Source organism: Aspergillus pseudoviridinutans (genome assembly GCF_018340605.1).
Source record: "Aspergillus pseudoviridinutans IFM 55266 DNA, scaffold_4, whole genome shotgun sequence".
Lineage (NCBI taxonomy): Eukaryota > Fungi > Ascomycota > Eurotiomycetes > Eurotiales > Aspergillaceae > Aspergillus > Aspergillus pseudoviridinutans.
This window is the reverse complement of record NW_025091284.1, coordinates 3,742,234-3,769,978: the sequence shown is the minus strand read 5'-3', so window position 1 is coordinate 3,769,978 and position 27,745 is coordinate 3,742,234. Positions and strand designations below refer to the sequence as shown.

Sequence of the window (27,745 nt, the reverse complement as noted above, 5' to 3'; positions counted from 1 at the left end):
ATTTTGAAAATCATTTAACCGCCGCCATCCCCTAACCAGAGTGGTTCAGGTTCCCGGTTCCTCTCTGATAGACAATCTAGAAACTAGGTCTTACTAGGTAAGAGCTGAGCACCAAACAAGGCCAAGTCATGTGGTCCAGGGCCCTTTCAGTCATGCATATCACGTGACTAGAGCTGCCCGAGTATGCACGTGACAACGCGTCGAGCGCGTTGGCCGACTTTCCGCGCCAAACACGCTCAGCTTTCCACCTGGCGTAACTTGTGACGGAAAGCCTCGTCAATGGAAATGCCACGGCAGTAAGAAAAAATGAGCACTAGATCAGCTGGTCACCCATTTGAATGCGCTTCTAGGCAATGCCCATTCATAAAAGCTGAAGCCCATCGGGTCCAATTGGTAGCATACCACTCCTTACTGTGGTGTCCTTTCCTCGGTCTTCTACGCAGTGTAATAAGACAACGTCGTGATCCCACTACCTCAATGTCTTATGCACCCGACGTTGATACTGTAATGCAGAGTCCGTAGGCAATACGTCAGCTCATCAAGCAACTGGACGAGTGGAAATCTCACACGTAACAATCTGTCAACTGTAAGGCTGTGATGGATAACCCCTCACTGATGCAATAGGCTTGTGTATAGAACTAGAGGTTCAATACCTTATCAGCCTGCGCATTCTTCATGTTGACAACCAAGGATCAATTGGGCCCAAATCAGGACCTTTGGAATCTGTCGATGCCAAAACGCACCTCGTGCGGGCGGGCTGGATCGGCCGGAGTACCAAGCGGGCGTATAGTAAGGTACCTTGGGACTAGTTTACGGCCGTACTACAACGCCTCCACGCTGTGCAGTCCGCGTCCACATCGCGACGCGATTAGATGGAGCGCTTTTTTCCCACCGCACCACTAAGAGATCTAGTCCACTCCGGATCTCTCATCCAATTTCCAATTCTCCTCCATATCAATGTTCTGATCCTTTGTATTTTACGGCTCTCTTTTCCGTTACTGCTCTTATATTGGCTTCCAATTCCCCATGCCACACCGATCTTGAATCCTATCCACCGGTTGCTGTGTTGAGAACATGTCGGATCCTGAGCGTTCTGCTGCGGCATGTTCCTCCTCCCCGCCAACCGTACAGACTCCTGAATCTTCTACTTTGAACTATGCCTTCCTCGTGCACTCCCAGAAGACCCTCACCCAGAACCTTCCCCCGCGAGTCGACAACAAGCTGCTCGCTCGTCAGAAGCGCCGTCGGACAAGGTATACATGAGCTCAATTCGAATCCGAAGTCGTCAAATGCCATTGACTGGCTCTGCTCGAGTCATCTCCGCTAATTGCTGTCCAATTGTTGCCGTATAGTCCCGAGGACCACGCGATTCTCGAAGCCGAATATCAACGCAATCCCAAACCAGACAAGACAGCGCGCGCTAGCATTGTGAGTCGCGTCTCGTTGGGAGAGAAGGAAGTGCAGGTATGGTCTCGAGAACAAGCACGACGCGTCGGCGTACACTTTCAGTTCTGATCATGCAACGCTCCAGATCTGGTTCCAAAATCGTCGTCAGAATGACCGGCGAAAGTCTAAACCCCTCCAGCCACACGAACTTCTCGCACCTCGATCGGAGGTGTCTAGCCCTCTAAGACAAACTACAAGCGATGACAACCCCTCTGCGGAGCCAGGATCATCGAGTGGGGGAGAACAGTACGATGGACGGGAACAAGACAGAGATTTTGCAGAGCTGCCTTTGGAAGATGGCGTGCCGCAGTCTTCCTATGAGTCAGTAGAAAGTGGAGACAAGGACGATACGGCACAGCTCAGTTTGAGCTCGCAGACAAGCCTGTCGTCGCAGTCAAGCGAAAACAGTCAAGAGCTCCATAGGACCATTCCGGACACAACGTCGACTCAGCAAGATAACGACACGCCACTTGATGACACGCAGCTCTCTGCCAAGAGAAAGCGTTCCATTTCAGACATACGCGGAGATGTCCCAACGACACTTCAGCAGCAGCAGCAAACTCCTAGCGGCCTACAGGTTCTGAAGTCGCCACCATCCCTACGTCTGTCACTGTCCTTTGACGGAGAGGCAATGGTACGAAGAGAAGGCGAGTTGACACCCTCTCCCCCGAAAGGGCGCAACTCTCTCCGGATCGCCATGTCTTCGGATGGCAAAGCTGTCATCCGTACAGAAGATGAGCCATCCCCGTCCAAAGGCCGCATTTCCATGTTTTCCACAAGGAGCTCCCGATTCACAGGGTTGCGTAGAAGCAGTAGTGCAGTGGTCCTTGGCACACCTCGGGCTGGCACCATAGAGAAGGAGAAAGCCTTCGGGAGATCTCGAGACCCTCGGAACTGGGAATCATTTTTCGACACTGACGCAAGAAGCGCTTTGTCAACTCCAGTCAGCTCTCAGAGTGCTCCTAACTCTGCCTCCCCTAACCTCATGCCTGCCCCTGGTCAGCGTTCATTGACCCGAAGCTTATCAGCAAGACACACTAATCTGTCAACTTCGACCACCAACGATTACCTCAACACTCCGATTCCACAGCATGCTGGTGACAAGCGACGGAAACTCTCGCGTACAGTCTCCTCTCTAGGCCGACTTGAGTCTGGTCATGGCAATCTCAACAGAACACCATCGGGCACATATAAGATTTCCAAACTCCGTGATACCATGAAAGACAAGGATGATTTGGATATCGAATGCGGCGACTCGGACAAAGAGAACTGGATTCCTGGGACCCGAGTCTCACATGTTCGGCGGCGAGCCGCCTCCCATCATCAGTCTCAGCGCCCGGTGCTCAAAGAAGCCAATGGACGAGATGGCAGGATAAACAGGGGTCCAGGCAGACGTTCCCGAATTCCTCAACCATCGCATCGCAAAAGCATCAAGTCCATGCCAGAGCTTGATGCGGGTGTTTCAGCTTTCATGGCAGGCGGAGGAGTTGCAAGCCAAGAAGAAGACCTTGACTGTGTTCAAGGTCTATTATCCTTGAGCCAAGGCGCTTGGAGGTAGACTTCATATCCCTCCTTGACATTGTCTCTATGATACCATTGATTTCCTTTGTTCCTTTTCTTTTGTCCTATACTTCTTGACGTTCCTTTCTGCTCATGTTGGATGTCGCAAGCAAGCTAGGAGTGGTTCCATGTATGATGGGGGAGCGAGGCTCATCTTGTAATGATTGAACTTTCTTTGCTTTGCGGACATAAGCCTCGGTTGTACGGAACATACACCTTGCCCCTTGGAGGCTGTGGCCACTTGTTTGTGTTGACCACGATGATGATGAAACCCTTGTCATAAGATAGCCAGGCCATATTGATGTCAGACAAGTTGTCTCACTAATCAGGCGACGAGAACGAATATAAATACTTCAATAGAACACCAATCCGTAGACTAGTAAATTATTCCGATCTATGTTGAATGCTGAGGGGAGGTTGAAATTGACAACTCCTGGCGGCAAGAAGAATGCAGGATGGACGCACGTGGTCCGCCGGCTGACTGATAAGGAATGCATCAAAGCGTTTGTGTTTCGTTTACCTAGCTCCGTCTCACTTTGATATATCAGCAAGTTGTCTTCATTCCTGAGCTTTCTAAGGCAAAAGGCTCGAGGATCTGGACAAGTAGGTGTTATATATTCTAGAGGTAAGTTTGTATGATTCGTGCTTTGATTTATGCTCGTATTCTTCAGGACATGGTGTCTCCGCTTTTGAGTGAGCTTGTGAACTGTCCTAGCCCATACAACAGCGTTTATGTTTCCAATACTGATCAGTTGAACTCTTTTGGATGATTGAGAGTGTCATTCGCTGCTTTTCTTGTTTCATACTGCTTACGTTGTGTTCTTCGATTTCGGTCTGAGCGCGTGCAGGCCTCCACCTTGTATACGATCTACTATTGTTTATGCAAGAGGAGCATCAGCATTCTTCCCCGGCTAATTGTATCTATCAGAGGACTGTACTGACCGCGAACTGACAGAGTCCCTATCCCCAGACTGTTCCTACCAAGAACATTGCAATATCTGAACGTCAGAGCAGTTTGTTGCCACATCGTATTGCCACAATGGGCGGAGGCCTCAACGTGGCTATTGTCGGAGCTGGCTTCGCTGGCTTACGTTGTGCTGATATACTAGTCCAGAATGGTGCTCAAGTTACCATCTTTGAGGCAAGAGATCGGCTGGGAGGGCGGGTGCGTTCACAACCACATTGACCACCGCGAATCAGTTACTGAATTCAAACAGGTTCATCAAACAAAGATCGGAGATCATCTTATAGACTTGTGAGATGTCCGAACCCGCCTGGATCGGAAGAAGCTAAGTTAACTTGTGGAAAGGGGCCCTAACTGGATTCATGGTACGGAGAAGAATCCGATCGCTGGCGTGGCAGAAGTGACCGGAACGACTATCGAGGATTTTGAAGGCGAGCAGATCATTTTCTCCAGAGACGGAAAGCTCGTCGATGAGGCCACCTCGACCAGGATCTCTGAGTTCTTATGGAGTACGATAGACGAAGCCTTTGAATATAGCAATGCGCACAAGGACTCCATTCCCCCCGATCGAAGTCTGCTTGACTTCTTTAAAGAGAGAGTTAGCAAAACGGGCTTAAGCCCTGAGGAAAAGGAACTCTGTATAGAGACATGCAAGCTGTGGGGAGCATACGTTGGTGACTCTATTGAGAGACAGAGTCTCAAGTTCTTCTGCCTCGAAGAATGTATAGACGGGAGTACGCGCCACATCTTCTCTATGGCTGCTATTTGCTGACAACACATCGCTAGACAACTTCTTCATCGCATCTACATACAAGAAGATCCTGGACTACGTTTCCAAAGCAGCCACCCAACACGCCGACATCCGCCTCAACCAGCCGATCATCAAAATTGAAACGGACTTCCGAGAGAACTCGAGCGCCGCTCGCAGGGTGATATTGACAAGCGCAGCCGGTGAAACTCACCAATTCGACGAAGTAGTAGTGACCTGCCCCCTCGGCTGGCTGAAACGCAACAAGTCCGCCTTCCACCCAGCACTACCCCCTCGACACCTCCAGGCCATCGACAGCATCTCCTACGGCCGACTTGAGAAGGTGTACGTGACATTCCCACGACCCTTCTGGCACGCAGACGCCGAAGCCGGGCTGAACGGCCCGGACCCCAAAGGCACCGCTCACCACAATCCCACCTTTGCGGTTTTCCACGACCCAACCTACGCCGAGCACCCCGAAGGCATCCTCTGGAATCAAGAGTGTATATCGTTTGCCGGTCTCCCCGCCGACTGCGCTCACCCCAGCCTCCTCTTCTACACCTACGGCCCCTGCGCAACATATATCGTCTCCAAGATCGCGAATCTCGATCCCGCCTCGGACGAATACTACGCGTTCCTCGACGGCTTCCTGCGCCCGTTCTACTCTCGCCTGCACGGGTACTCGCCCTCCTCAGCTGACTGCAAACCCCTTGCCTTCGTAGCTACCCAGTGGCAGAACGACCCCTACGCGGGGAACGGCTCCTACTGCAACTTCCAGGTGGGCCTTGAGCAGGGCGACAAGCACATCGAGGCGCTGCGGGGCGATATCGGCCCCGAGCGCGGGGTCTGGTTTGCGGGCGAGCACACGGCGCCCTTTGTGGCGCTTGGGACGAGTACTGGGGCGTACTGGAGCGGGGAGCGGGCGGCTGGGGAGATATGCCAATTTCATGGGCTGGGTAGATTGGGGATTGGTGCAGGAAGGGACGATTCGCTTCCTTCGGCTGTGTTGAGGAAGATTGCGTCGTCTAATTGAGGTGCAGATGGTTGGATATTCGAGATTTTGGGACTGTCGGGGACGCCGTGCTGATTGACATCTCAAGTATATAGTAGGCAGTGAGTTGCTGCACTTTTGTTTTGTTCATACTTCTCATTTGTTTTTAAGTTCAAGATGCACATAATAACGATCAATATTTGGATTCGAGCAAGTATTTACGAAGAGACACTTGTGATGACCAGCATCCAAAAACACACAGCCATCCCATACCTGCAACCCAGCAAAAGAAAGATGCACTGCAAATAGGGGAATCAAAAGAACAGTCTTAGCCACAGTAAGGAGCCAAAGAAAAAGACGCTCAAAAAAGCCGGCTGAACACCTCGCATAATCAATCACAATAGCCTACGCCCCAATATGAAGGACTGAGAGCATCGCCGGACCAGCGTGATACCCGAACCGCACCTTCCCAGACACACAGGCAAGCGAACAACCGAGGTACCATACAGTAAACAGAACAAATAACAATCTGGGTATTCACAAACTCCTCGTACGAGCGTCAAAGAAAAGCAATATTCCGGATTTCGTGTAGAGTCCCGAACCAAGCAAGCGTATGATACAGTGTGTAAGGCTGGTTATGTGAGTGTTTAGTCAAGTTGGCAAGAGAGAAGGGATAGAGCAATCATGTGTAGGACAGAGCTGCCGGACAAAGCTTGCCCTCGACACCAGCTTCTCCCAGCTGTTTGAAGTTGCGTTCAATCGCGACAAGCGAGTGGTTCAGATACCTCACTCAGCATTCAAGATCCGAGTCTCCAAAGCCCACGACGTATGAGCTCGAGGCAGCAGGTCACGGCGTCTGAAAGGATATCGACAAAAACAACTATTCCTCGGATCAATCTTCCCATATCGTTTCGAGGTCAAGATCCTGCCGACGTTCCGCCCCACAGACACTCCAGCGCTTCCTCTTGTCAATTCTCGCCCCGTAGACTCCTAAGCCGCCTCGCATAGACCCAGAAGAACCCGCAGGACTCGAGGCATCAGATATACCACGGCGCCTGTTCCCGTTGGCTGCCGCTTCCGCTTCATCCGCCCTATCTGCGGCAGCCTTGAGTGCTGCAATTCGGTCGGCTTCGATGGCCGCATCCTCGGCATCAGGAATATCTGGGATAGTCTCGAGAGAGGATATGCTCGGACTGCGCGATCGGAGGCTTGTAGGAGTCGATGGTACTGACGACGTAGAGGAAGTCGAGTATCCCGGGAAGGCTTCGTTGAATTTTGAGCCGAGGACCACTGGTGACGAATGGATCGAAGAAGGACTGCTAGTAGGCTGGGTGGTCGAGTTCGCGTTGGGGAAGTGAAGGGGCGATGATGGTCGTCGGCGCCCGACACGCAGGTTGTGTGATAAAATGGGAGACGTGATCGAGGATTCCCCATGTGGTGGTGATTTCATGGTTGTATCAAGTTCAGCGTGCTCTGAGATCGTTTCTGAAATGTTCAGAGGCGCCATCCTGGCATCGAGGGAGTCCCCCGAAGGTATCTGCAGAGGTAGATACCGTCTGGGAGTGTTATCATTGTAATTCGAGGGCGCCTCGCGACCATTGACGAAGATATATCGCCCTCTGGAGTCCAGTCCAGGGGACGAGTGAGCGCGCGTCATTGGAGGGACACCCGAGACCTCCGCCAACGACCGCGAACGATAATGGGAGCGGGGGAAAGGCGAGCGACTCGGTGGAGCGACCGGAGGATCGGGGGTAAGGGACAAGGTTATCATGACGTTGTCGGAGCGCTCTGACTTCCCAGGAGCCCCAGTAATCGCATTCGCGGAGCTTGCCGTGCTGACTGGTTCGATTTCGACCCTTCTCGCAGCGCGGGGCGGAAGAATGCGCCCCTCTGGGGAAAGACGGGACGCTTCCATGTCTGTCTGAAAACAGAAATGCAACAGTAAAAATCTGCCTTTCGAAACGCTAGGTCGGCCTCATGCTTGACTGTGTACGGGAACCATGAGAGTGAATCGATCCAAGGTGGTCCAGATTCTCGAGACCAAAAAAGGAAAAAGGATACGGAGTCTTGCCGAAATCGATTATGCCCCTGGAGATATTATCCTCCAACAAGACCCTCCAACGGTTGGTCGTATGGACGACCCAGGGGAGAATGGAAATCTGGTATGCGAAAGCAAAAGCGGGATTGATGGGAGATGTAGAGTTGAGTGGTGAGATTGAAGGAACTGGCAGAAGTAGAAGCAGCAGAAGAAGAAGAGCAGCCAAACGCGCGGCGTGATCAATCGGTCGGAGAAGAGCGGACAGAAGGAGGAGGAAAGAGAGGGAAACCACCCGACGGACGACTCGTGATAGCAATAGCAGTGACGATGTGCGAATCAAGAAGAATATGTAGCTTTTCAGGTGGAAAGAAATTTCTTTTCGCTTTCTCTCCTTGCGAATCATTCATGCCCAAAATTTCACTCGTTTGTTCTGGTCGCTTGAGTATGGCCAATCCGTGATCTGTGCTCCTCAGCCAGGGGCACGCTTCTTCGGAAAAAAGGCGACTGCAAATCCCTCCCTAGCCAGCGATTTATCAGCCTGATAGGGCACATATTTCCTAGGATTGCATGCAATAATGCGCAGGGTTTGGCAGAGAATCTACAATCTTGCTGGGACCAGTAGAGAGAAAGAGTCTGACTCTGGCCGCATCAAGGCGTCTCCCATTTCCTCTACCTATTACACCTTGTCAATAGTTTCTGAGCAAGAACAGACGGCGAAATCTGCTTTAATGAAGACGATTGCAACTTTTCCTGTCTAAAGACTTGATTAGTCGAAGCTGGCTTTGAATCCCTTACTCTGAACTTAGAGGACGGGAAGCCTGTTGTAAGGAGCTACTGATGATCAACTACTCAGTGATGAACACTCGGCGCATACACGGCTAGCTGATGTACGAAGTCAGTAAGTAGATTTATGAGACTAACCAACATCTTGAATATCAGAGGCTGATCATTCAACTAACACGGTGACAACTATTCGGCCTGGGAGGGACTATTGTGAGAAGGCAATAAGATGAGCGAGGCAGTAGACTACGACCTTGAATCCTTGATCAGGCATGTGCCTCTCTGCACATCTTCGACACACTCTTGCGGACGTACACTTCGCGTACAGGATCCCCTTCGTGGTCTTCAACTACCCATTCCCCAATGCCGTATTCCTCTGGAGCTCGTTTGACACCGCGTCCGCCTCCGCCAACGATTAGATTGCCCGGTCGGTACTTGGGATCGGCCTTCAGGCGGCGGATGGCTGAGATATGGATTTGAGCATCGTTGGGAATATCTCGCACCTCTCCACAGGGAAGAGGCCACCGGATTGGCTTCCAAGAGCCGTCGCTCTGCAGATCCATGCGGCGGAATGGAAGATACTCCATGATCCGCCACGACAACACTGAAAAGAACGGCAGCCCATTGCCGTAAGCCAAGCAATCATGCAGGTGTCCTTTCGTGCTGGACTCGTACAGCGCTTCCAAAAATCTGCGCTTGGATTTAGACATGTTCTGTTCATCCTCCTTTCGGGCGAATCTCCTGTGCTCATCATTATCTTCTCCATGGCTGGGATCTTGACACATGTCCATATTCTGCTTCCAAGGGATATGTTCACGCAAAGGCGAAACCTCCCCATCATACTCCTCGCTGCATTCGAACTGTTTGAGCTTGCGTGGGTCAAACTGAAGGCCCGCGCGCTTCGCCTCGTGTACCATCCAGACCAGAGGTGCATGACTCAGAGGCCATTCTTCGCCTTCACCAAGTTTCCAACCTCCGCCGATGTCCGCGTGTCCGCCGGGAAACCAGACTTCTTGAATGTCCTGAGGGCGTTCATCTTCGTCATCTTCATCGTACTCGCTAGGAGCGCGACTCCCTGCTTCCGGCACCTGAAGCGAAAGTATTGAGTTACCACTCTTGATCGATGCTAAGTCTTCTGTAGATTGGTTAAGCATAGGTACAGCTAACCCGAGTTTCTTGCTCTTCAACCGTGAGGGTGAACGATAATGATGTGCACTGCGAATGCTTCCGGCACGCGATCCATCTGCACTACGGTAGACGGATTCAGTTTCTTCCCGGTCCTTTCGGCCTTTTGCCGCGCCTTGCGGCCCCGTCTCCACCTTGGCGTTGTCGTTCACGACAATGGATGGTAGACCATTCGGTTTCTCCGACTCGGGATCCTCATCATGGCGGAAGGGGTGAAGGTGTCGCTGCCAGCGACGAGGACCTCGTTTCTTCATGGACCAGGGTTTGGCCTCGGAGATGAGATCCTGTCGAAATTTAGCGCGCCGTTCGTCAATGCCTACGGCGTGTCGGATAACCCTGGCAGAGCTGCGAGCAGTGTACGGAAATTTGCTTCTCTGCATCCAGGCTGACTCGAACCTCGGCACGCTGTTGACCGTGTCGAATAGGCCCATGAATTTGATGCGACTGATAGGTCTGCTGAAGGTTTCACGGAAAGCCTTCATGAATCGGAACAATTTTTTCTGCTCCTCCTTTTCCTCTTCACTATCCCCGCGTCGACGCTGTTGCCATTTGGCAAATGTCTTCCATGCGAACCTAGTCAGCTCCTCATTTCCCGCTTCGAGCAAGCCAATATAATCAAGCATCTCCGCCAGAAAGCGCGCGATATAGGCACCGCGACTGAAACCAATAAAGTAAATCTCGTCGCCCGGGGCATAGTATCTCATGAGGAATTTATAACCACCCATGACATGGTGGTCGAAGGAGGAACCCACGGCGGAGTCCTTAGCTTTCAGGTAGGCCGACTTGATCCGGTGGAATCGCCCATTACTGGAAAGGGAGGTGGTTGTCACGTAGGTGCCAATACCTGGCTGGTAATAATGGAACTGGTGACTCTTACTGCGATCTAGCATCTTCACCCACGAACCCTCTGTAAGCCGACACGTTGACAAACTACATACGGCCTCGGGTACGACTCACTCGGTAGATCTTGAGCACGTTGCTGTCCGATTCATCACCGCAAAACTTATTACCAGTACCATCAAAACAGAGGACAAACTGCTTTGGGATGGGGGCCGGCCCCAGCGGTACTGCGTCCATGTTTCCGCGCAGCTATGTCAGAACACTTCGATGCTCCCTGCGCGTTCACTTGGTTGACTGTGAAATCGAAAAGCAAGAACAATTGGAACAAACGACAGACTAATCCCCGCTTCGTGAGCTTATATATACAGGCTGTTAGTTCCGGAGATACCCACATGCAACTGCAGGAAATAGTTGCTTGGCTCGCACGATATAGTGTGATACCAGCATCCGGGATTGGGCTTAGACGCGAGAGCGAACGGACTTTTCTTTTAGAAGACAGCAAGCAGTTACAAATCTATGGTAACACAGTCATCGACATCACAGGAAAGAAAAGTGTCCAGATGGGACTATCGCTGCAGGCTATGGCGGCCAGCCATCGCCTGGAGCTAAGCAATAAGGGAAGCTCATTCCTCCCACGCGGACCAACAAGGAGGGGTAGATAAAGTGAGCGGTCCACTCGACGCATTCTTTCATGATTGAACCAAGCCGGTTCACCGCGCTGAACAGCGAGACATGAGAGCGAACAGAACTCTTGTTGGTCAAAGCAGCAGTGGTGTGGGGCATTTATTCAATGTCACAAGTTCAAGTGTTCAACTCACTCCCCGAGTATACTAGACTCCGCGGCAAGCGGCTTGAAGACCGGCGGGCACACAAAACACAAATTCTGTGTCGTATTAGAGCCTATCATGCGGTCCGTAATGTGATTCTATATACATCCACATGTCAGATTCGTCAAAGATAGCATGATTGGAAAATATAATCGAGTATCTTCCATCCGCACGAGGCCATATCTCGCCCTACTTTGATGTTGATCGCCTGGGAAGATGGTGTTGACGATCGAGGTGGCAAGTAATCGTGAACAGGACTTGGGCCATTAGCACGACAATGTCTGTGATATTACCTGAAGGAATTTTCATTTTCGATGTGAGAAAGGGAAAATCCATGTGGTCCAGGTGTGCAATGGATCGATTTTCCATCAAGACGCAGTAGGCGATGACGATCTTTCCCCATTGATACCATCTGGGTGGAGATTACCGAGACCATGGCTGGCTGTCCCAGTCATTCATGGCCTAGTAGCATTTAGCCAGGCACAATAAGGGCAACAATAGTTTCATGCAGGAGTGCGGAAAGAGGAGAAAAGGTCCCCGCCGTCTGAAAGCGAGAGTCAAAGGGGTCAATCAAACCTACAGAGTACCAAATGGCTGGCTGATGATCCCGGACGGAATACTTTGTCTGTTGGCAGGCAATCAAAGCATGCGTGCTGCTGTTTCGGTCGCATTATTTTATGGAATGTACTTTTGAGCAATTCACCACCCATTAGTCCTTGATTAAAACCTAAATACGTACTCTATTTTGTAGATATTTCTAAATTCGAAATCTTTTTCTTTTTTCTTTAACTTCTCAGTCTGATCGCAGGAGAGTACCTTATGGAGTATCTATGACCTTTCCGATGGGACACTGACTCTGGCAGCTTCAGAACCTTGGAACCTAAGGTGTCTCCGTCGGAGTGGGGGTCTGGGCTGCCTGGGGCCGGCCATGAACCATTCGGGAGCTGCCGATCGTCTCTCCTTGATCCACTAAGACGGGCTGGGCAGGAGGGTTCGTCCAGCTCTCCTCATACGGCGGTATGGCCTCGGTCACTCAGATCTCAAACGAACCTCATCACAAAAGTAAGGATCCGTTATACTTTTTTTTTTTTTTATTCTTCACCACGTTATCATCATCATGAAGTGTCCAACCTATTTCTATTATATAAACAAAAGTACATATGAGATTGTCTGGGCTTTGGTCCGTGTTTTGCCAGTAAGTTACTCCCCTTACAGGACAGAGCACAAACCTACCGTACCCCTCTGTCTTGTTACTGTATTTTCTAAACGCAAGCCACGAACTGCGTATCTTACCAACTATCTGCCTAAGATATTCTATGTTGCTGATCATCCACTAGCTTGTCTTCACGGAAGGCGAAGCAGATACCCTTGGACAAAGAGGCGCTTTTATCACCCACTCCTCGGGCTTCAGGATCCTCTATCAGTCGCACTGACACAGTCGAATTCCTACAACAAATCCCTTGAGCTMTTACTCATAATACTACAACTAACCGTGTCGCATTAGAACTGTGGTCGGCGAGAAAATCTTTTATTTCCAGAATCCCTTACTTTCCAGGACAAGGGACGGGGAGTGACAGGCATATTACTAAATCTTCCTACTGAGTGGCTGAGAGGCATAACCAATTGAGTACGTAGGTATTGATGTCTGTCAGCTATCCATGTAACTGCAGGCCATCCCTGGTAGGCAGCGTGACGAGTGAAATGGTGGTGATCCCGTGTTGCGATCGTGTGGGTACCTCAGACTACTTAGTATTCACACTAGTAGCTCTGTTAGTTGTGACTAGTCCAGTCATGGTCTGTCCCAAATGAGAGTTCTGACTCCACTAAAAATTTCGGGTGTGGGTAGTCGATCCGATTTCGATTTCATTTCCGATCACCACTGACAAGAAATCTGCTGGAACCTGTTTTCCTGCGTCAATTTCATTATTCTTATTGTATAAAACTCATCATGACCAATCCCTAGATTCCAATCTGTCTCAACCTGCTCGGTAGGTTCCATCTTCCCTTACATTCAGTAAAAGCTGGTGAGGAGGAGGTTCACCCACATCGTGATGTCAGTGCGCTATGAACAATGTAACCACACTCAGCACTGAGCGTGCGTGTCTCGAAATCGAATCATACTTGACGGACGGATACTACCAGATATTTCATACCACATCTGGCTACCAATAATAACTCTATATTACAGTATTGTACTTCAAGCTTGCGCCGGATAGATACAGCTCCCACGGGTGTGAAATCCATTGGCAATGGGCGGTCGAGGTGGAGCAGACAGCAGTGAGCTGAGAGCAGAACCCCGTCAAAGTTCTGAGCTCCAGCTTTGGCGTTTATCATCTTGGCACCAATCTACGTCGTACTACGGCCGACAATCGCAATCATCTGAATGATAATCGCGAACATTGTGGCTGGCACCAGGAGCCGACGATCTGCTGTATAAAAAAGACTATGAGGAAAGTCAGTAATGCATGGACCTCGTTGATTGGCTGCGAGTCGTCTTGCACTCTTGTTGCTTCGGTTTTCCCCCATGCTTTCCTCCGAGGCCTCGTTATGCAGCTTCTCCATGGAATCTCCGTTATTATTGGCAATTATCAGGACGGACTGACCTGTGGTATTTTGTAAATTATCACCACCTACACTCGACCGCTTGCGGAATCCGGCTTCTTGAGTCTTGTCATTGGTACCAAACACTACGTAACATTATGAATCATAGATCCCATGCGAAATCACACTCATCGATTCGAGCCCCGGCGGCGGCAGGCTGTCAAAGAGATGCACTAACTCGTCACCTTGGTCCACATCCCTAGGTTCTCTTTGGTACACGGATCAAGGATATCCACTCTTTCTAGCAAAGATGTTCAGCAGGCTATTTGCCATCTGCTTGTCCCTGCGGGGTATGCGCTTGTGAGTATTACCATTTGATGGCCTAGTCTACTAAGTTCTGAATATGGCTTAGATGGCGGTACCACAATTTGATTCCTCTAGACCTCTCACTGCTCCTAGTCCAATTGATGCTCTCAATTGCAATTAGTGGATCGAATCCGCTCTGCTTGCTACGTAAATACACCATGTTCACCGCGTGGATCTGCTTTTAAATACATGGTTCCTTCCGAGTAGGTGGGCTGGAGCTCTGTTTCCCTGCTCTTACTTTTCTATCTCCTCGTCCTTGCCCCTCTTTGTTGTAGTTTCTTTCTTGCCTCCTTCACTGTGGTTCAGTTGATTCAATTCATACATAATTATCATAATGTTGCGGAGGTTCTCGTCGACCTTCAAGAAGAAGGGGGACCGCGAGTCCAAGCAGAATGGCACTGCGCCCAGCAGCAGCACCGCCGCCAACAACAGCAACAACAACGACAACAAGCGTCACTCCAAAAACGCTGCGGCGCACAAATCATCATCTGATGACGATCGTAGTGAGAAGAAGGGCGATTCCGTCTCTCCTTTTGAGAAATATGCATCCGTCCTCCATGCTTCGCGATCTCCCATTCCCAACCAGACTGGGGATGGCGCCTACCTCGAGCACGAACATACGACCAGCTTATTGCAGGATGCCAGGCATCTAGGCTTTAAGGATTTCAAGACCCTGAAGGAAGTCATCGAGAGCAAACTTCCGGGGGCCCAGCTGGTAGATGATAAGACCATGTTAATGGAGCGCATTATCCAGGTAAGATGGCCCGCTTATGACACAAGTCGACTGATCCAAAATACTGAAACTATATTCTTCGGTTCGTAGCTGGTCAGCAGACTTCCTCACAACTCAAAGCATCGCGAGGAGCTGACAAACGCCTTCCTTACTGAGTTGTGGGATTCGCTGCCTCACCCTCCGCTCTCGTGAGTTCGCGGACAACTTTCATTACTTGGTGGCGTTTGCTAAAAAGTAATAATCAGATATATGGGAAATGACTATGCCTACCGCTCTGCAGATGGTTCCAACAATAACCCTACGCTCCCGTGGCTCGGAGCTGCGAACACCCCATATGCTCGGACGACCGCACCATTGATCATTCAGCCTGGTGGATTGCCTGACCCTGGCTTAGTCTTTGACACCCTCTTCGCTCGTCAGACCTTCAAGCCGCATCCAAACAAGGTGTCCAGTGTTTTCTTTGACTGGGCATCTCTCATTATCCACGGTAAGCTGCCCGAAACATTATGAGGTCGGTGAAAGATTCTGATGAGAAAGCAGATATCTTCCAGACCGACTATAAAAACCCTAACTTGAACAAGACCTCTGGTTATCTCGACCTCTCCATCTTGTACGGTGACGTTCAGGAGGACCAGAACCTGGTCCGGACGTTCAAGGACGGGAAGTTGAAGCCCGACAGCTTCGCCGAGCCCCGTCTTCAGGCGTTCCCGGCCACGTGCAGTGTCCTAATGGTTATGCTCAACAGGTACATCTCCAACACTGATGCTTGGGAGCATTGGCTAATTTGAACCATTGTTAGATTCCATAACTATGTTGTGGAACAACTAGCTGCAATCAACGAAAACGGCCGCTTTACCACGCCCGCGGATAATCTCCCGGAGAAAGAGGCTAATGAGGCCTGGGCGAAGTACGACGAGGACCTCTTCCAGACAGGTCGACTGTACGCAAGCCTTTCCTCTGATCCTCTGTTATCGTGCGGTACCCCAGGCTAACGAATTACAGCATTACCTGCGGTCTTTATATCAACATCACTCTGTATGATTACCTGCGGACGATTGTCAACCTGAATAGAACTAATTCGACTTGGTGCCTTGTAAGTTGGCGCAGCTGGATACCATGCAAAGCAGAAAACTAAACGTGAACAGGATCCCCGGTCTCAAATGGAGGGAGGCCACCCTACGCCAGCAGGTTTGGGTAATCAGTGCTCCGTGGAGTTCAACCTGGCATACCGCTGGCACTCAGCTATTAGCGCCACCGATGAGAAGTGGACTGAAGAAGTCTATGAGAAGCTGATGGGAAAGCCCGCCTCGGAAGTCTCGATGACAGAGCTTCTCATGGGTCTAGGCAAGTATCAGGCGGAACTGCCCAAGGATCCATCCAAGCGCACATTCGCCGGTCTGGAACGTCAAGCCGATGGAACATTCAAGGACGAGGACCTCGTCAACCTTTTAGTCAACGCTGTCGAGGACGTTGCTGGTGAGTCTGACAAACACCTCCGAGTCAAGAAGCCGTGACTAACAGGAGCGTTCTGCATCAAAGGCTCTTTCGGCGCACGGAACGTTCCAAAGGTCCTGAAGAACGTTGAAATCTTGGGCATCATCCAGAGCCGGAAGTGGAATGTGGGCTCACTCAACGAGTTCCGAAAGTTCTTCAAATTGAAGCCCTACGAGACTTTTGAAGAGATCAACTCGGATCCAGACGTTGCGGAGTCTCTTCGAAGTCTGTACGACCATCCTGACTTTGTGGAACTCTATCCCGGAATTGTGGCTGAGGAGGCTAAGCCGCCCATGGTCCCTGGTGTTGGCATTGCGCCTACCTATACTATTTCCCGGGCCGTTCTGTCTGACGCAGTAGCTCTTGTTCGTGGCGATCGTCACTACACTGTAAGTCTTCCGGCCTACTCGGACTTTCCCTTGCAGCCGTCCTGACAGCTGTTGCAGATCGATTACAACCCGAGAAATCTCACCAACTGGGGATATTCCGAGGTCAGATACGACCTCAGTATCAACCAGGGCTGCGTCTTCTACAAGCTCGCCACCAGGGCGTTCCCCAACTGGTTCAAACCTGACTCTATCTACGCTCACTACCCCATGACAATCCCCAGTGAGAATCGAAAGATCATGAAGGATCTGGGCAGGGAGTCTCACTACTCCTACGACCGTCCCCAGTACACGCCTCCTCGCGTAGACCTGATGTCGTACTCCAACGCCAAGTTGGTTGCGGAGCAGCAGAACCAGTTCCGTGCCGCCTGGGACGACACGGTCGAGTTTGTGTTCGGAAAGGCCAGCAAGGAGTTCAAGCTGTCTCAGGATAGTGCCTTTATCCAGAAGCACGCTGACGTTATGGGCAAGCTGCTGAACAAAGAAGAGTGGCACCGGAGCGTCAAGGAATTTTATGAAGATATCACCACGAAACTTATTGAAGACAAGACCAGGAGATTTGGTGGCCTCAATCAAGTGGATATTACGAAGGAGTGAGCTCTTTTCTTCCCGCTCCACGCTCAATAGGTCGCTAACTGAATTGACAGTGTTGGCAATCTTGCTCCAGTGATCTTTGCCTCGAATGTCTTCTCCCTCCCTCTGAGAAGCAAGGAGAACTCCCGCGGCATATACACGGAGCACGAAATGTTCAAAGTTCTAGCAACCTTGTATAACTGCCTCTACTTCGACATTGACAAGACCAAGTCCTTCCCTCTGCACCACGCGTCCCAGGCTGTTGGTGAGCCGCTGGGCAAAGCTCTCGAGGCCAATGTCAAGTCGCTTGGTGGTAGCAGTCTGCTTTCTGGTATTTTTGGTAGCTTCCGCGAGAACAACAATGCTCTCAAGGAGTACGGAGTGCACATGACCAAGAAGCTTTTGGAGAATGGTCTGGCGGCTCACGAGATTGCATGGGCGCAGATTCTGCCCACAGTGATTGCGATGGTCCCCGGCCAGGCCCAAGCAGTAAGTACCTCGTCCAATGATTGCGCACCTCGAGATAACTGACAGGTGGTGGTTGATTTAGTTCACTCAAATTATCGACTTTTACCTGTCGCAAGAAGGTAGCAAACATCTTCCAGAAATCCAACGCCTGGCCAAACAAGACACGAAGGAATCGGATGAGCAATTGCTGCGTTATTGCTTGGAGGCTGTCCGTCTCAATGACATCTCCGGATTGTACCGCCAGTCAGAGACTAGCCTCGCCGTGACCGATGAGGCCGGCGAGGTCACTCTTCAGCCCGGGGACAAGGTCTTTGTCAGCTTTGTACGTTCTGCACCCTTCCTGTTGTGCTATTCAGCCTCTTCTAACGCTCAACTATTAGGCCAAAGCCAACCGTGATGCAAGCGTCTTCCCTGACCCAGAGGAAGTGCGTCTGGATAGACCTCTGGATTCCTACATCAGCCCCACTCTAGGACCACACGGCTTCCTCAGCAAGCAAACCAGCCACATTGCATTGACCGCCATGCTGCGTGCTGTCGGGCGTCTGAATAACCTTCGTGTCACTCCTGGTGCTCAGGGACAGTTGAAGAAGATTCCTCAGGCCGGTGGCTACTCCGCTTACCTGCGGGAGGATTATGGCAGTTACTCTCTCTTCCCTACAAGTGAGTGTTCTCACCTGCTCTTGACACAGTCCAATCTTGCTAACGCCTCTCTTCAGCTTTCCGTGTCCAGTACGATGCCTAAGCTGGCGATCGCTGCTCCATTTTGCAGCTTTGGTTTGTAGCTGGTGTATAGATGGAGACGCCACGATTTAACATGTTGAGATACCTCTAGTTCTGATATTGTTGAATTGAGTTTATGGTCTAGTGTAGTATAGTAATGATATGTGCAATGCAATACAGCTGGTTGCAAAAATGGCGCAAACGTTTATACTCTTCCTTTGTTGCTGAAGCCCTAGGACTAAGCTGACTATAATCCGCGTAGCTTTGCCAGTAATGGTGAGACGGTATATTAAAATTATACTAGCCTGGGAGGCTTCTATGCAAACTGAGAGCCCCACATGTTACCCCGGCAAGGGTCTGGCACCAGTCACCCTCATATTTTCCTTTTCCCTTCCTTGTTTGCCGCCCCTTCCATCGTCCTTACACAGTTAGGAAAGGAACGGAACAGAAACCGAAAGTCGCGTCCAAAATGGAGAATTACCAAAAGATCGAGAAAATTGGCGAAGGTGACGTGATGATGCAGTTATCTTAAGTGGCTGCCTACTATACAATAGCTCACGCATCGATGCTCCCCAGGAACGTACGGTGTCGTCTACAAGGCTCGAGAGGTGAACCACCCAAACCGTGTCGTTGCTCTGAAGAAGATCCGACTCGAGGCCGAGGATGAGGGCGTCCCCAGCACCGCTATTCGGGAAATCTCCCTTCTTAAGGAAATGAAGCACCCGAACGTGGTCCGGTTGTTTAATATTGTATATGTTGACCACTGCAAGCTTTATCTTGTCATGGAGCTCCTAGACTGTGATCTAAAGAAATACATGGATGCCCTACCTATCCATGAGGGCGGTCGTGGTAGAACTCTGCCGGATGGGTCAATGATGAGCGCCAACCTGGGTCTAGACGGAAATATGGTGAAGAAGTTCATGGCACAACTGGTCGAGGGTATCCGCTACTGCCACAGCCACCGTATCCTGCACCGTGACTTGAAGCCACAGAACTTACTTATTGATCGGGAGGGAAACCTGAAGTTGGGCGATTTCGGACTGGCGCGCGCCTTTGGTGTCCCGTTGCGGACCTATACTCACGAGGTAATAAATACTGGCAATGAAACGCGTCATTCAAGCCCACCAGCTAAATATTGTTCGTCTAAGGTGGTTACCCTTTGGTATCGCTCTCCGGAGATTCTGCTCGGTGGACGCCAGTACTCCACCGGGGTTGATATGTGGTCTGTGGGAGCTATCTTCGCGGAGATGTGTACGCGCAAGCCACTGTTCCCTGGTGACGCGGAAATTGATCAGATTTTCAAGATCTTCCGGTGCGTAGCTCTTTGCTAGGCCGAGTTGGCCCGATAGAGTTTGACGCTTGGTTCTATAGTCTCCTTGGCACCCCAGATGAAGAGATCTGGCCTGGTGTTACTGCGTTTCCAGACTACAAGGCCACTTTCCCAAGGTGGAGGCGCTCCCCAGGTCCACTGGTCCCGGGATTAGACAGTGCTGGCTGCGAGCTTCTGGAGGCTCTGCTCAAATATGATCCAGCTCAGAGGCTGTCTGCAAAGCAGGCCTGCATGCACCATTACTTCCGCAACGGCAGCTCATTCTATTCCGGCCGCACCCAGGCCAGTGGCTAACCAATCTCCAGAAAGAGAGCATATCATAACATCACTGATGTTAGACAGTAACTGGTGAATAGATTATATCATAGTGAAGTCAACACCGCTGGTCGAGTGGTCGAAGACCATATCTCCTGTCAGAAATCAAGCCATTTCACCTGAAGGCCAGCATCACCATAGTTTAAGTGATCCATTGTTCCCCGCTGATTGCTGTTCGCACGCTACGTACCATTGACCCATAATTTTAACAAATTCTTGCTGTCTACCATGCTATTATGTTTATTATAAAGCTCTGCAGTGTGGGGGTTTGTGATTTAAAATAATTTCCGCCATTTTTGCAACCAGCTGTATTGCAATTGATCCAATTCAGCATCTCAGTGTTGATACCGCCTTTTGTATTCGTCCGATAAGCTACTCCGTATCTTATCGCAAACCACTCATTCTTCACCGCCAACCAAAGACAGGTAGGTACATTGTAAACATTCCTCTCTCTTTTTGTCTTCACCATCAATCCAATCCTCAAGCAGTGGTCCAGCCCACGCAGGGAACCACCAAAAATGCCGCCCAAACAAGCCAAGGGCGAGTACATCGAAACCGTACGTTTGAACCTCCCACCCATCCATGAACCAACTCTAACGCAGCCACTGGCAGGACACCGGCAACAAAATCTCCCGCCGCTCCCAAATCCACGGCACGCAGCACATCATCCTGGGCGGCAAGACCGTCATCCAAGCAGACGCCGTCATCCGCGGAGACCTCTACCGCTCCTCGTCCTCCACCTCTACCTCCGCCGACGGCACAAGCCGCCCCTCGCAACCCTCCACGCCCTCCGTGGCCATCACAATAGGCCGATACAGCTACATCTCGCGGCAGGCGGTGCTGAGGCCACCGTCGCGGCTGCACCGCGGGGTGCACACGTTCTACCCGCTCAAGATCGGGGACCATGTGTTTGTCGGGGAGAGGGCGGTGGTCGAGGCGGCCACGGTGGGCAACCATGTGCATATTGGGCGGGAGGCGGTGGTTGGGAGTATGGCCATCCTGAAGGACTTTGCGTATGTGCTTGACGGGGCGGTGGTGCCGGCGGGTATGGTGGTGCCGAGCTGGTGTGTTGTTGGTGGGGCGCCGGCGAGGATTGTCGGGGAGGTCGGGGAGGGGTACGGGGTTGAGGGGGCGGAGGGGGGGATGGCGAGGGAGAGGTATAGGATGGTTGGGAGGTAGGGTTTTGACTTCGTTGCAATGGCACCCGGCGGTGCTTTGGGATGGTGCTTGGTTTCTTTTATTTATTATACCCCTGATAGTTGTGTTGGCGAGTCTGCTATTTTTCTGAAGTTTGTTGTCTAGTATTAAATCGATTGAGGGTAGGATCTCAAGAACTATATGCACACAGGTTCATTAAACATCGCAGTCGTCTAATTATCATACACGGGAGGAAAGTCCAACTTCAAGGGATCATGGCTCAACCCATCTTTTCCACCTCAACTGCCCTGGTCAACCGGCTCTCGTCGGGCTCATACGGGAAGCCCGCCTCTTCGCGAGCCATATCGTTGATGAACCGGCCATCGGGTTTGACAGGTTCGTGCTTGGACATCTTGGACGCGAGGTAGAGCCAGTTCAACGCACCGCCGACGGTGCTTACTTCATCGCATACGTTCTTGGTCCCGTAACGGCTCATCTCCCCATAGAACTCTTCATTCGCAAACAGCTTGAACAGGTGATCGGCCACGGCGTCCGTGTCTCCAACGTCAACCAGGAAACCGTTCTTGTTATTCTCAACCTGCAGAGGGATGCCGCCCGCCCTGGTCGCAATGATAGGCGTTCCTTTATGAACCGCCTCTGAGACCTTAACTTCGAATCCTTCCCGCGTGGATAATTGCAAAGCCACTTTGGCTTTGGACATTAGCGCGTTCAGTACCTGGTCCGATGGTCCCAGTCGCATAACAGAGATTTGATCGATCAAGTAGGGGATATTATGCTCAATGTGAGACACAACAGCATCGTAAATGAGCGAACCATCAGGGTCATCGATCGAGCCGTGTCCGCAAATCAACAGCTTTGGAGGCTTCTTTTCCGGATACGCGGAGGTCAGGCGATTGTAGAATTTCTCGTAAGATTCCACAACATCAAAGATGCCCTTGGAGGGATCAAAGCGGGCGATTTGGACGATGTACTCGTCTATCATTGTTAATGGAAAAGCTTCAACTTGCCACAACGGGGGCGAAGGAAAAGACGCGGTCTCACCTTCAGGGACGTTTATCACAGGCATGCCAGAGTTCCTGCAGGCGGCATTGAAGACGCGGCCATAATACGCCATATCCCAGTCCCGCATGTTTTTATTCAGGCCATCTAGCCTACAACAAAGTGTCAGTGATTTCCTCCTTTTGACAAAAGGCCCAGGGACTTACCAATCTGTGGTTGCTCCCATATAACCCACGATCTCTTTAGGCACGTTCTTCGGTACGAATGAGCTCACCGGATGAGAGATGAACAGGTCGGCCTGCTTGATCAGTTCCCACATCCGGCCCCATGCTTCCGCCTGAGGCGTGTCCGGCTTGGCAATCAGATCGCTTCGGATCTGAATGTGGCTCCGGAAGATGACGGGTCTATCCGGCGCCATTTCCTTCGCAATGGGAATCAATGCTGGCATCTGAGGGTCGTCCATGATAATCACATCGGCGCCTCCTTCTGATGGGGGCCGTAACGGTCCTCCCGGTCTCAACCAGTACCTCCTTGCGTTCTCCTGGATCCAGTCCGTGACCTTTTCCCAGTCCTCCTCTGTGCACCGGTCTCCAGGGTTTGAGACACCTTGCAGAATGTTGTGGTTCGTCTTCGTAATACGGAAGACACCTGGTCGTGGTTTTGGTACGTACCTTGGAACACAATGTCAGCGATTTCTGTGGTCGGTACGGTGGCTCCAAATTTGACGATCACTCACCATTTAATATCAGTTCCCAATGAATACGCAAACCTCACAAGAGCATGCCTCATGAGGGCTACACCTCCACCTTGAGGGGTGGCACTGAAGAAGGCTATCTTGACGTTCCTTTCTTTAATGTCGGAAGCCCAATGCTCCACAGCACTCCATGTGCGAGGTCTGACCGTCTTCTTAAAGTCGTCCAGATCGGTCAAGCGTACGTGAAAGGCCGTATCGACCTCGACCAAACCTAGAAACCCAACTTGCAGCAATGGGATGTTTTCCGGGCCAAAAAGTCTGGGCGTGAGGTAAGTATGCAGGCATGCAACAGCAAACAGGCAGTGTTTCCCTCACCTGACACATTTCCGTCCCATAGACTCTGCTTGTTCATCGAGCGATCTGGTCTCCCAACCTGGATAGGTTGGAAGAGGCTGCTTGGACGGCTCATTCTCTTTCCGCATCTCCTCGGGAAGCACCAGTGGTATGACGTCCAGCTCAGCCCATAGGCGCGAACAGAGACCTGGGCATGCATCTGCGAGATGCTGTGGCAATGCCAATCCGATGAACTTTTCGAGGTGTTTCTCACTGAATTTCAGTAATTGCTGCACGACGAAGTCGCTTATCGCTTGAGAAAGAGGCTTATTGTCTTTTCGAGGGACTTTCTCTTGAATGAATTCGAGGAGGTACGTTACGTCACGAATGGCCAGGGCGATGGTAGCTTGTCCGTCGTCGGTAAATAATACCGAGAGGCCGGCATAGATGTTCTAATCGAAGTTAGTACTCCAGAATTGGCACCTGTCTGAATTAAACCATTCATACCCCAGAAGGAGGCGCAGACCATGAATTCTTCTTGAAATCGACAGAAAGACGACGCTGCTGGAACACAGACGACCGCCGTCGGAAGGAGAGCGTCTCCGTCTCCATGATGTTTGCGCAGATAACGGGGCAACTAGTTATCGATAAAGAACAGATGGAATATAAATGGTATTGACTAGTTGAAGTAAACGAAATCCTCGGACATGAACTGATGAAGTGGCGTGTACGACCAATATTATATTCATCTGTGTAACGGACCAGTTGGTGACCTCACCGGTTCCGACCATGACGTACCTATACGCTGAGGAACTACCGGATGCTGTGTTTAGCCGCAGCTTCCATCTCAGCTCGGGATATCCACGATAATCCATCATTCAGGTTAGAGCAATCATTGGAGAGACTTGATCCACGCGGTATAGATCCCCCATCACCTGAAGCTGGGTTGCTTTCGGGACCATGGCGCATCGCTTAGCTCCGCAAGAGGCGAAATCAGTCCATTAACCAGGGCGGAGCATCAGACAATTCCAGTTCGCTCATGGTCTGATCCATGGATGATTCCGACGGAAGAGGTCCCTGGACAGTGGCAGATGAACCGTTCGTGGAATGCATAAATTCCGAACAAAATAATGATGGAAGAACCCTCTCATCTCTTATCAAATAATGCTCTGGGGTAAGTGGTAAGCTACTAAGCAGCTGAAACGCTTGGCCAACTCTGACTCGTGGGGGAGAGCTGCTTAGTCATGGTCAACCCCTTTTATGGCCCCTCTCATCTACCGATGGATAGCTGGATACAGGGTCAACACTGGAAATTGGGTCCAGGAGAAAGGAGATTATTTGTTATTCATTACTGTTAGGAGTTGACTAGCACCGTATCCAACTAGCTAGCTATCTAGACTAGCCCTCAAGCAAAGCAGCGCCGGTCTTTCTGTGGATCGTCGGGTTTTTTGTCTCCAAAAGTCAATTTGACTCTTACAATCTTATTCTCGCTCTCCTCGTTTCCTGCTGCCACGTTTGAAACAGCACAGGTGACCTGCTTTTTCCTACCCCCCTCTCTGTACTCACAAGCAAGGTGCGCAATTCTCCATTCCCCAATACCCATGTGCCTGTCTTGTTGTCCTTGCGTCTCTTCTGCAGATCTCATATTAACTTTTTGCATTGTTTTGACAGGAGAACCCAATTGACACAAAGACGCTCAGGGTCTCGACGGTTCCTGACTCTTTCCCCTCTCCCCTCCCCTCAATTGAAAGTGCAGACGCGACAATTGCGACCGAGTCAAGTCCGGCATTGAGACGTACAGTCAAGGAATCCTCTTATCAACTGCTCCGTTGGTCGCGACTCCGACAGTCGCCTTACACTAGTCAACATGGGTGGACAAGTTTCGAAGATGCTGGGAAAGATATTCGGCACGAAGGAAATGCGGATTCTGATGCTGGGTTTGGATGCGGCCGGAAAGACCAGTGAGTTTTGGCAACGAAGAAGACTAAATGGAATTGCTTGGAAACTAACTGGCATCTCTACCACAGCCATCCTCTACAAGCTAAAGCTCACGAATCAGGATGTCACCACCATTCCTACTGTCGGTTTCAACGTTGAGAGCGTCACCTACAAGAACGTCAAGTTCAACGTCTGGGATGTTGGTGGACAGGACAAGATCCGGCCTTTGTGGAGACACTACTACTCTGGTATGGAATGTCACGTTGGGTGCAATACCTCATCAATTAGGATCCTTACTGACGTTCTGTGAATCGTAGGCACTCAAGGTCTGATCTTTGTCGTCGACTCGAGCGACACGGCCCGTATGGAAGAAGCTCGCTCGGAGCTTCATAAGATCATCAACGATCGCGAAATGAAGGACGCTCTGTTGCTCGTGTTTGCGAACAAGCAGGATGTTCCCGGCCGTAAGTTTCCACAAGACTGATTGACATGATTCACGCTGATTCGGTCTCTTTATCGCAGATTTGAGCCCGGAGGAGGTCACCAACGCATTGCAGCTCACCAAGTTGAAGGACAAGCTGTGGTATGTGGCGCCCAGTGTTGCTACGGAGGGTACTGGAATCTTTGAGGGACTTGTAAGTGGCCGCTTCCCAATGTCAAACTGCTCGATCCAGCAAATAGCTGATGTTTCTGCAGGCCTGGCTTTCAAACAACGTCAAGACTCAGCCTCAGAAGTAATTTCATGCCCCACGTCAACCAGATCGTGCCGTAATCAGAGGTATCTTCACGTGGCCTCGTGTACAACATGCCCCCTCCGTCAATTGGTTCTAAGATTTCTTCGTTTCATGTCCGTTTTGATGACAGACGACGCAGCATTTCGACTTCCGCTCTTATGTGCCGCATGGTTTCTTTTTTCCCGTCTTCCATTTTCGCTCTTCTATTTCCTTTTCCTCCATGATATCCCCCTCTGTTTCTGTGCGGGTCATTCATACATACCCTTTTACTAATAATTCTCCTGTCGTCCTTTGTAACTCCGACTGTTCAAGCGCCATTCTTGTCGAATACAGCTGTTTCTGTGACTTTCCGTGTAGAAAGAACCCAAATAGAAGGCAGATTGGACCACCACATACAATGGAAGCTTAGCATGACCTTTTTTTTTATTTTGCAATTTGTCCTTTTGGTCTAATGTCTCATCCACACGTGATGACGATCTTTGAAGCAACATCGGCTTTGGTATCGGACCTGTCAGCACTCAATCATTGATCGTCCCGCCTGGGAATCCCTTCCGCCGCCTGCTAGCACGTTCAGCATGACGGAGGATCGATCCACCAACAGGCCTCACCAAGGGACACGGAGTAAAGCTCCCAACCTGTCGGTAAGATTGCTTGGATCATTTCCGGGTGATCCAATGCCTCGTCAAAATTACGTCGATCCCGTAGGATGCAAGCAACGCATCAACATCTTCCTCATACAGCTTCTACAGACATCAGATATGTTGATTTGGCTAGCAGGATCAACCCTCTCACGAGTGCATGTCCACTATCACTCGGATCAGAAACATGTCAAACTGACGCAGAAAGGTGGCGCAACGGACCAAACGTCCACAGAAACAAAATGGCCACGCGACACATAAATAGCACGCTGGACTCGACCTCCGCCGGCTCGAAGATTTTCTCTTGTTTTGGAGATTTGGATTATATCGCTCTGATTCAGTGATTATCGGTACAAGTCAAGCACACCCACAAGCACAAGCAGATATCTAAGTTACATCAATTCCACCGCTCACAATGCCCGATTACAGAAAAGGAGAAAAAGTCCGCTACAAGCCTGTCGGTGGTATGTCCTTGTTCAGTTCACCAACCAAATGGAGGAAGGTAGCTAAGCTCATTCGACCAGGCCCCGAGTCCAAAACCTCCGAGGCTGTCGGCATCATCCGCGAGGTCGCCACTCAGCCGACTCAAATGACGGGTCGCAATGTAGCTGCTTCGGACGAGGAGCCCCGGTACACTGTGGGTTACTCCTTTTTTTGGCGACGGGTTGCTGCGAAGCTGACGCTGACTTGGGGTGATAGATTGAGAATGCTCGTACGCATAAGCAATCGGCTATCAAAGAGTCGAATATCTTGGGGCCTGAAGAGTAAGTTGATGGATGATCGAGGGCGGTTGGATAGACGAGGGAGAGGGGAGAAGGCGATGGTGTGTTTCTGGTCGATGAATGATCACTTGATTTTTCTGGCCTAGGCAGATACGGAGTAGAAATGGATGGATTGCCTGATACTTGCTTTATCGAATGCTTGAAACAAGGATGCAGTACTCTGT

General features: G+C 50.7%; 10 protein-coding genes across 10 annotated transcripts; 7 read left to right on the top strand and 3 right to left on the bottom strand.

Annotated features, from left to right (window-relative positions):
• Nucleotides 1-1,074: 1,074 nt before the first annotated feature.
• On the top strand, nt 1,075-3,004 carry Asppvi_006738 (homeobox domain-containing protein; the record flags this gene model as incomplete). Its single annotated transcript, XM_043302636.1, has 3 exons — nt 1,075-1,253; nt 1,353-1,464; nt 1,532-3,004. 3 exons carry the CDS (start codon nt 1,075-1,077, stop codon nt 3,002-3,004), a joined length of 1,764 nt encoding a protein of 587 aa, XP_043158571.1.
• A 1,041-nt stretch (nt 3,005-4,045) lies between these two features.
• On the top strand, nt 4,046-5,751 carry Asppvi_006737 (flavin monoamine oxidase family protein; the record flags this gene model as incomplete). The annotated part of the gene is made up of 4 exons (XM_043302635.1): nt 4,046-4,171; nt 4,224-4,261; nt 4,316-4,704; nt 4,757-5,751. The coding sequence occupies 4 exons, from the start codon at nt 4,046-4,048 to the stop codon at nt 5,749-5,751; spliced, it is 1,548 nt and encodes a 515-aa protein (XP_043158570.1).
• An 850-nt stretch (nt 5,752-6,601) lies between these two features.
• On the bottom strand, nt 6,602-7,624 carry Asppvi_006736 (uncharacterized protein; the record flags this gene model as incomplete). Its single annotated transcript, XM_043302634.1, has 1 exon — nt 6,602-7,624. The coding sequence occupies one exon, from the start codon at nt 7,622-7,624 to the stop codon at nt 6,602-6,604; it is 1,023 nt and encodes a 340-aa protein (XP_043158569.1).
• A 1,169-nt stretch (nt 7,625-8,793) lies between these two features.
• On the bottom strand, nt 8,794-10,789 carry Asppvi_006735 (T6SS phospholipase effector Tle1-like catalytic domain-containing protein; the record flags this gene model as incomplete). Its single annotated transcript, XM_043302633.1, has 2 exons — nt 8,794-10,602; nt 10,670-10,789. The coding sequence occupies 2 exons, from the start codon at nt 10,787-10,789 to the stop codon at nt 8,794-8,796; spliced, it is 1,929 nt and encodes a 642-aa protein (XP_043158568.1).
• Nucleotides 10,790-14,620: 3,831 nt separating this feature from the next.
• On the top strand, nt 14,621-18,682 carry Asppvi_006734 (peroxidase/cytochrome P450 family protein; the record flags this gene model as incomplete). The annotated part of the gene is made up of 13 exons (XM_043302632.1): nt 14,621-15,040; nt 15,110-15,207; nt 15,265-15,506; nt 15,560-15,764; nt 15,819-15,959; nt 16,022-16,112; nt 16,165-16,495; nt 16,559-16,902; nt 16,960-17,492; nt 17,547-17,961; nt 18,023-18,262; nt 18,321-18,600; nt 18,657-18,682. 13 exons carry the CDS (start codon nt 14,621-14,623, stop codon nt 18,680-18,682), a joined length of 3,366 nt encoding a protein of 1,121 aa, XP_043158567.1.
• Nucleotides 18,683-19,129: 447 nt separating this feature from the next.
• Nucleotides 19,130-20,284, top strand: Asppvi_006733 (cyclin-dependent kinase; the record flags this gene model as incomplete). Its single annotated transcript, XM_043302631.1, has 3 exons — nt 19,130-19,166; nt 19,237-19,972; nt 20,032-20,284. The coding sequence occupies 3 exons, from the start codon at nt 19,130-19,132 to the stop codon at nt 20,282-20,284; spliced, it is 1,026 nt and encodes a 341-aa protein (XP_043158566.1).
• Nucleotides 20,285-20,823: 539 nt separating this feature from the next.
• Nucleotides 20,824-21,484, top strand: Asppvi_006732 (dynactin subunit 5; the record flags this gene model as incomplete). The annotated part of the gene is made up of 2 exons (XM_043302630.1): nt 20,824-20,862; nt 20,918-21,484. The coding sequence occupies 2 exons, from the start codon at nt 20,824-20,826 to the stop codon at nt 21,482-21,484; spliced, it is 606 nt and encodes a 201-aa protein (XP_043158565.1).
• Nucleotides 21,485-21,722: 238 nt separating this feature from the next.
• ccg9 (putative trehalose synthase (Ccg-9)) lies at nt 21,723-24,101 on the bottom strand (the record flags this gene model as incomplete). Its single annotated transcript, XM_043302629.1, has 6 exons — nt 21,723-22,438; nt 22,505-22,614; nt 22,669-23,133; nt 23,199-23,474; nt 23,532-23,941; nt 23,997-24,101. The coding sequence occupies 6 exons, from the start codon at nt 24,099-24,101 to the stop codon at nt 21,723-21,725; spliced, it is 2,082 nt and encodes a 693-aa protein (XP_043158564.1).
• A 1,255-nt stretch (nt 24,102-25,356) lies between these two features.
• On the top strand, nt 25,357-26,165 carry Asppvi_006730 (ADP-ribosylation factor family protein; the record flags this gene model as incomplete). The annotated part of the gene is made up of 5 exons (XM_043302628.1): nt 25,357-25,450; nt 25,517-25,675; nt 25,745-25,891; nt 25,950-26,062; nt 26,124-26,165. 5 exons carry the CDS (start codon nt 25,357-25,359, stop codon nt 26,163-26,165), a joined length of 555 nt encoding a protein of 184 aa, XP_043158563.1.
• Nucleotides 26,166-27,214: 1,049 nt separating this feature from the next.
• Nucleotides 27,215-27,567, top strand: Asppvi_006729 (DUF2945 domain-containing protein; the record flags this gene model as incomplete). The annotated part of the gene is made up of 3 exons (XM_043302627.1): nt 27,215-27,263; nt 27,324-27,436; nt 27,499-27,567. The coding sequence occupies 3 exons, from the start codon at nt 27,215-27,217 to the stop codon at nt 27,565-27,567; spliced, it is 231 nt and encodes a 76-aa protein (XP_043158562.1).
• Between the last annotated feature and the right edge of the window lie 178 nt (nt 27,568-27,745).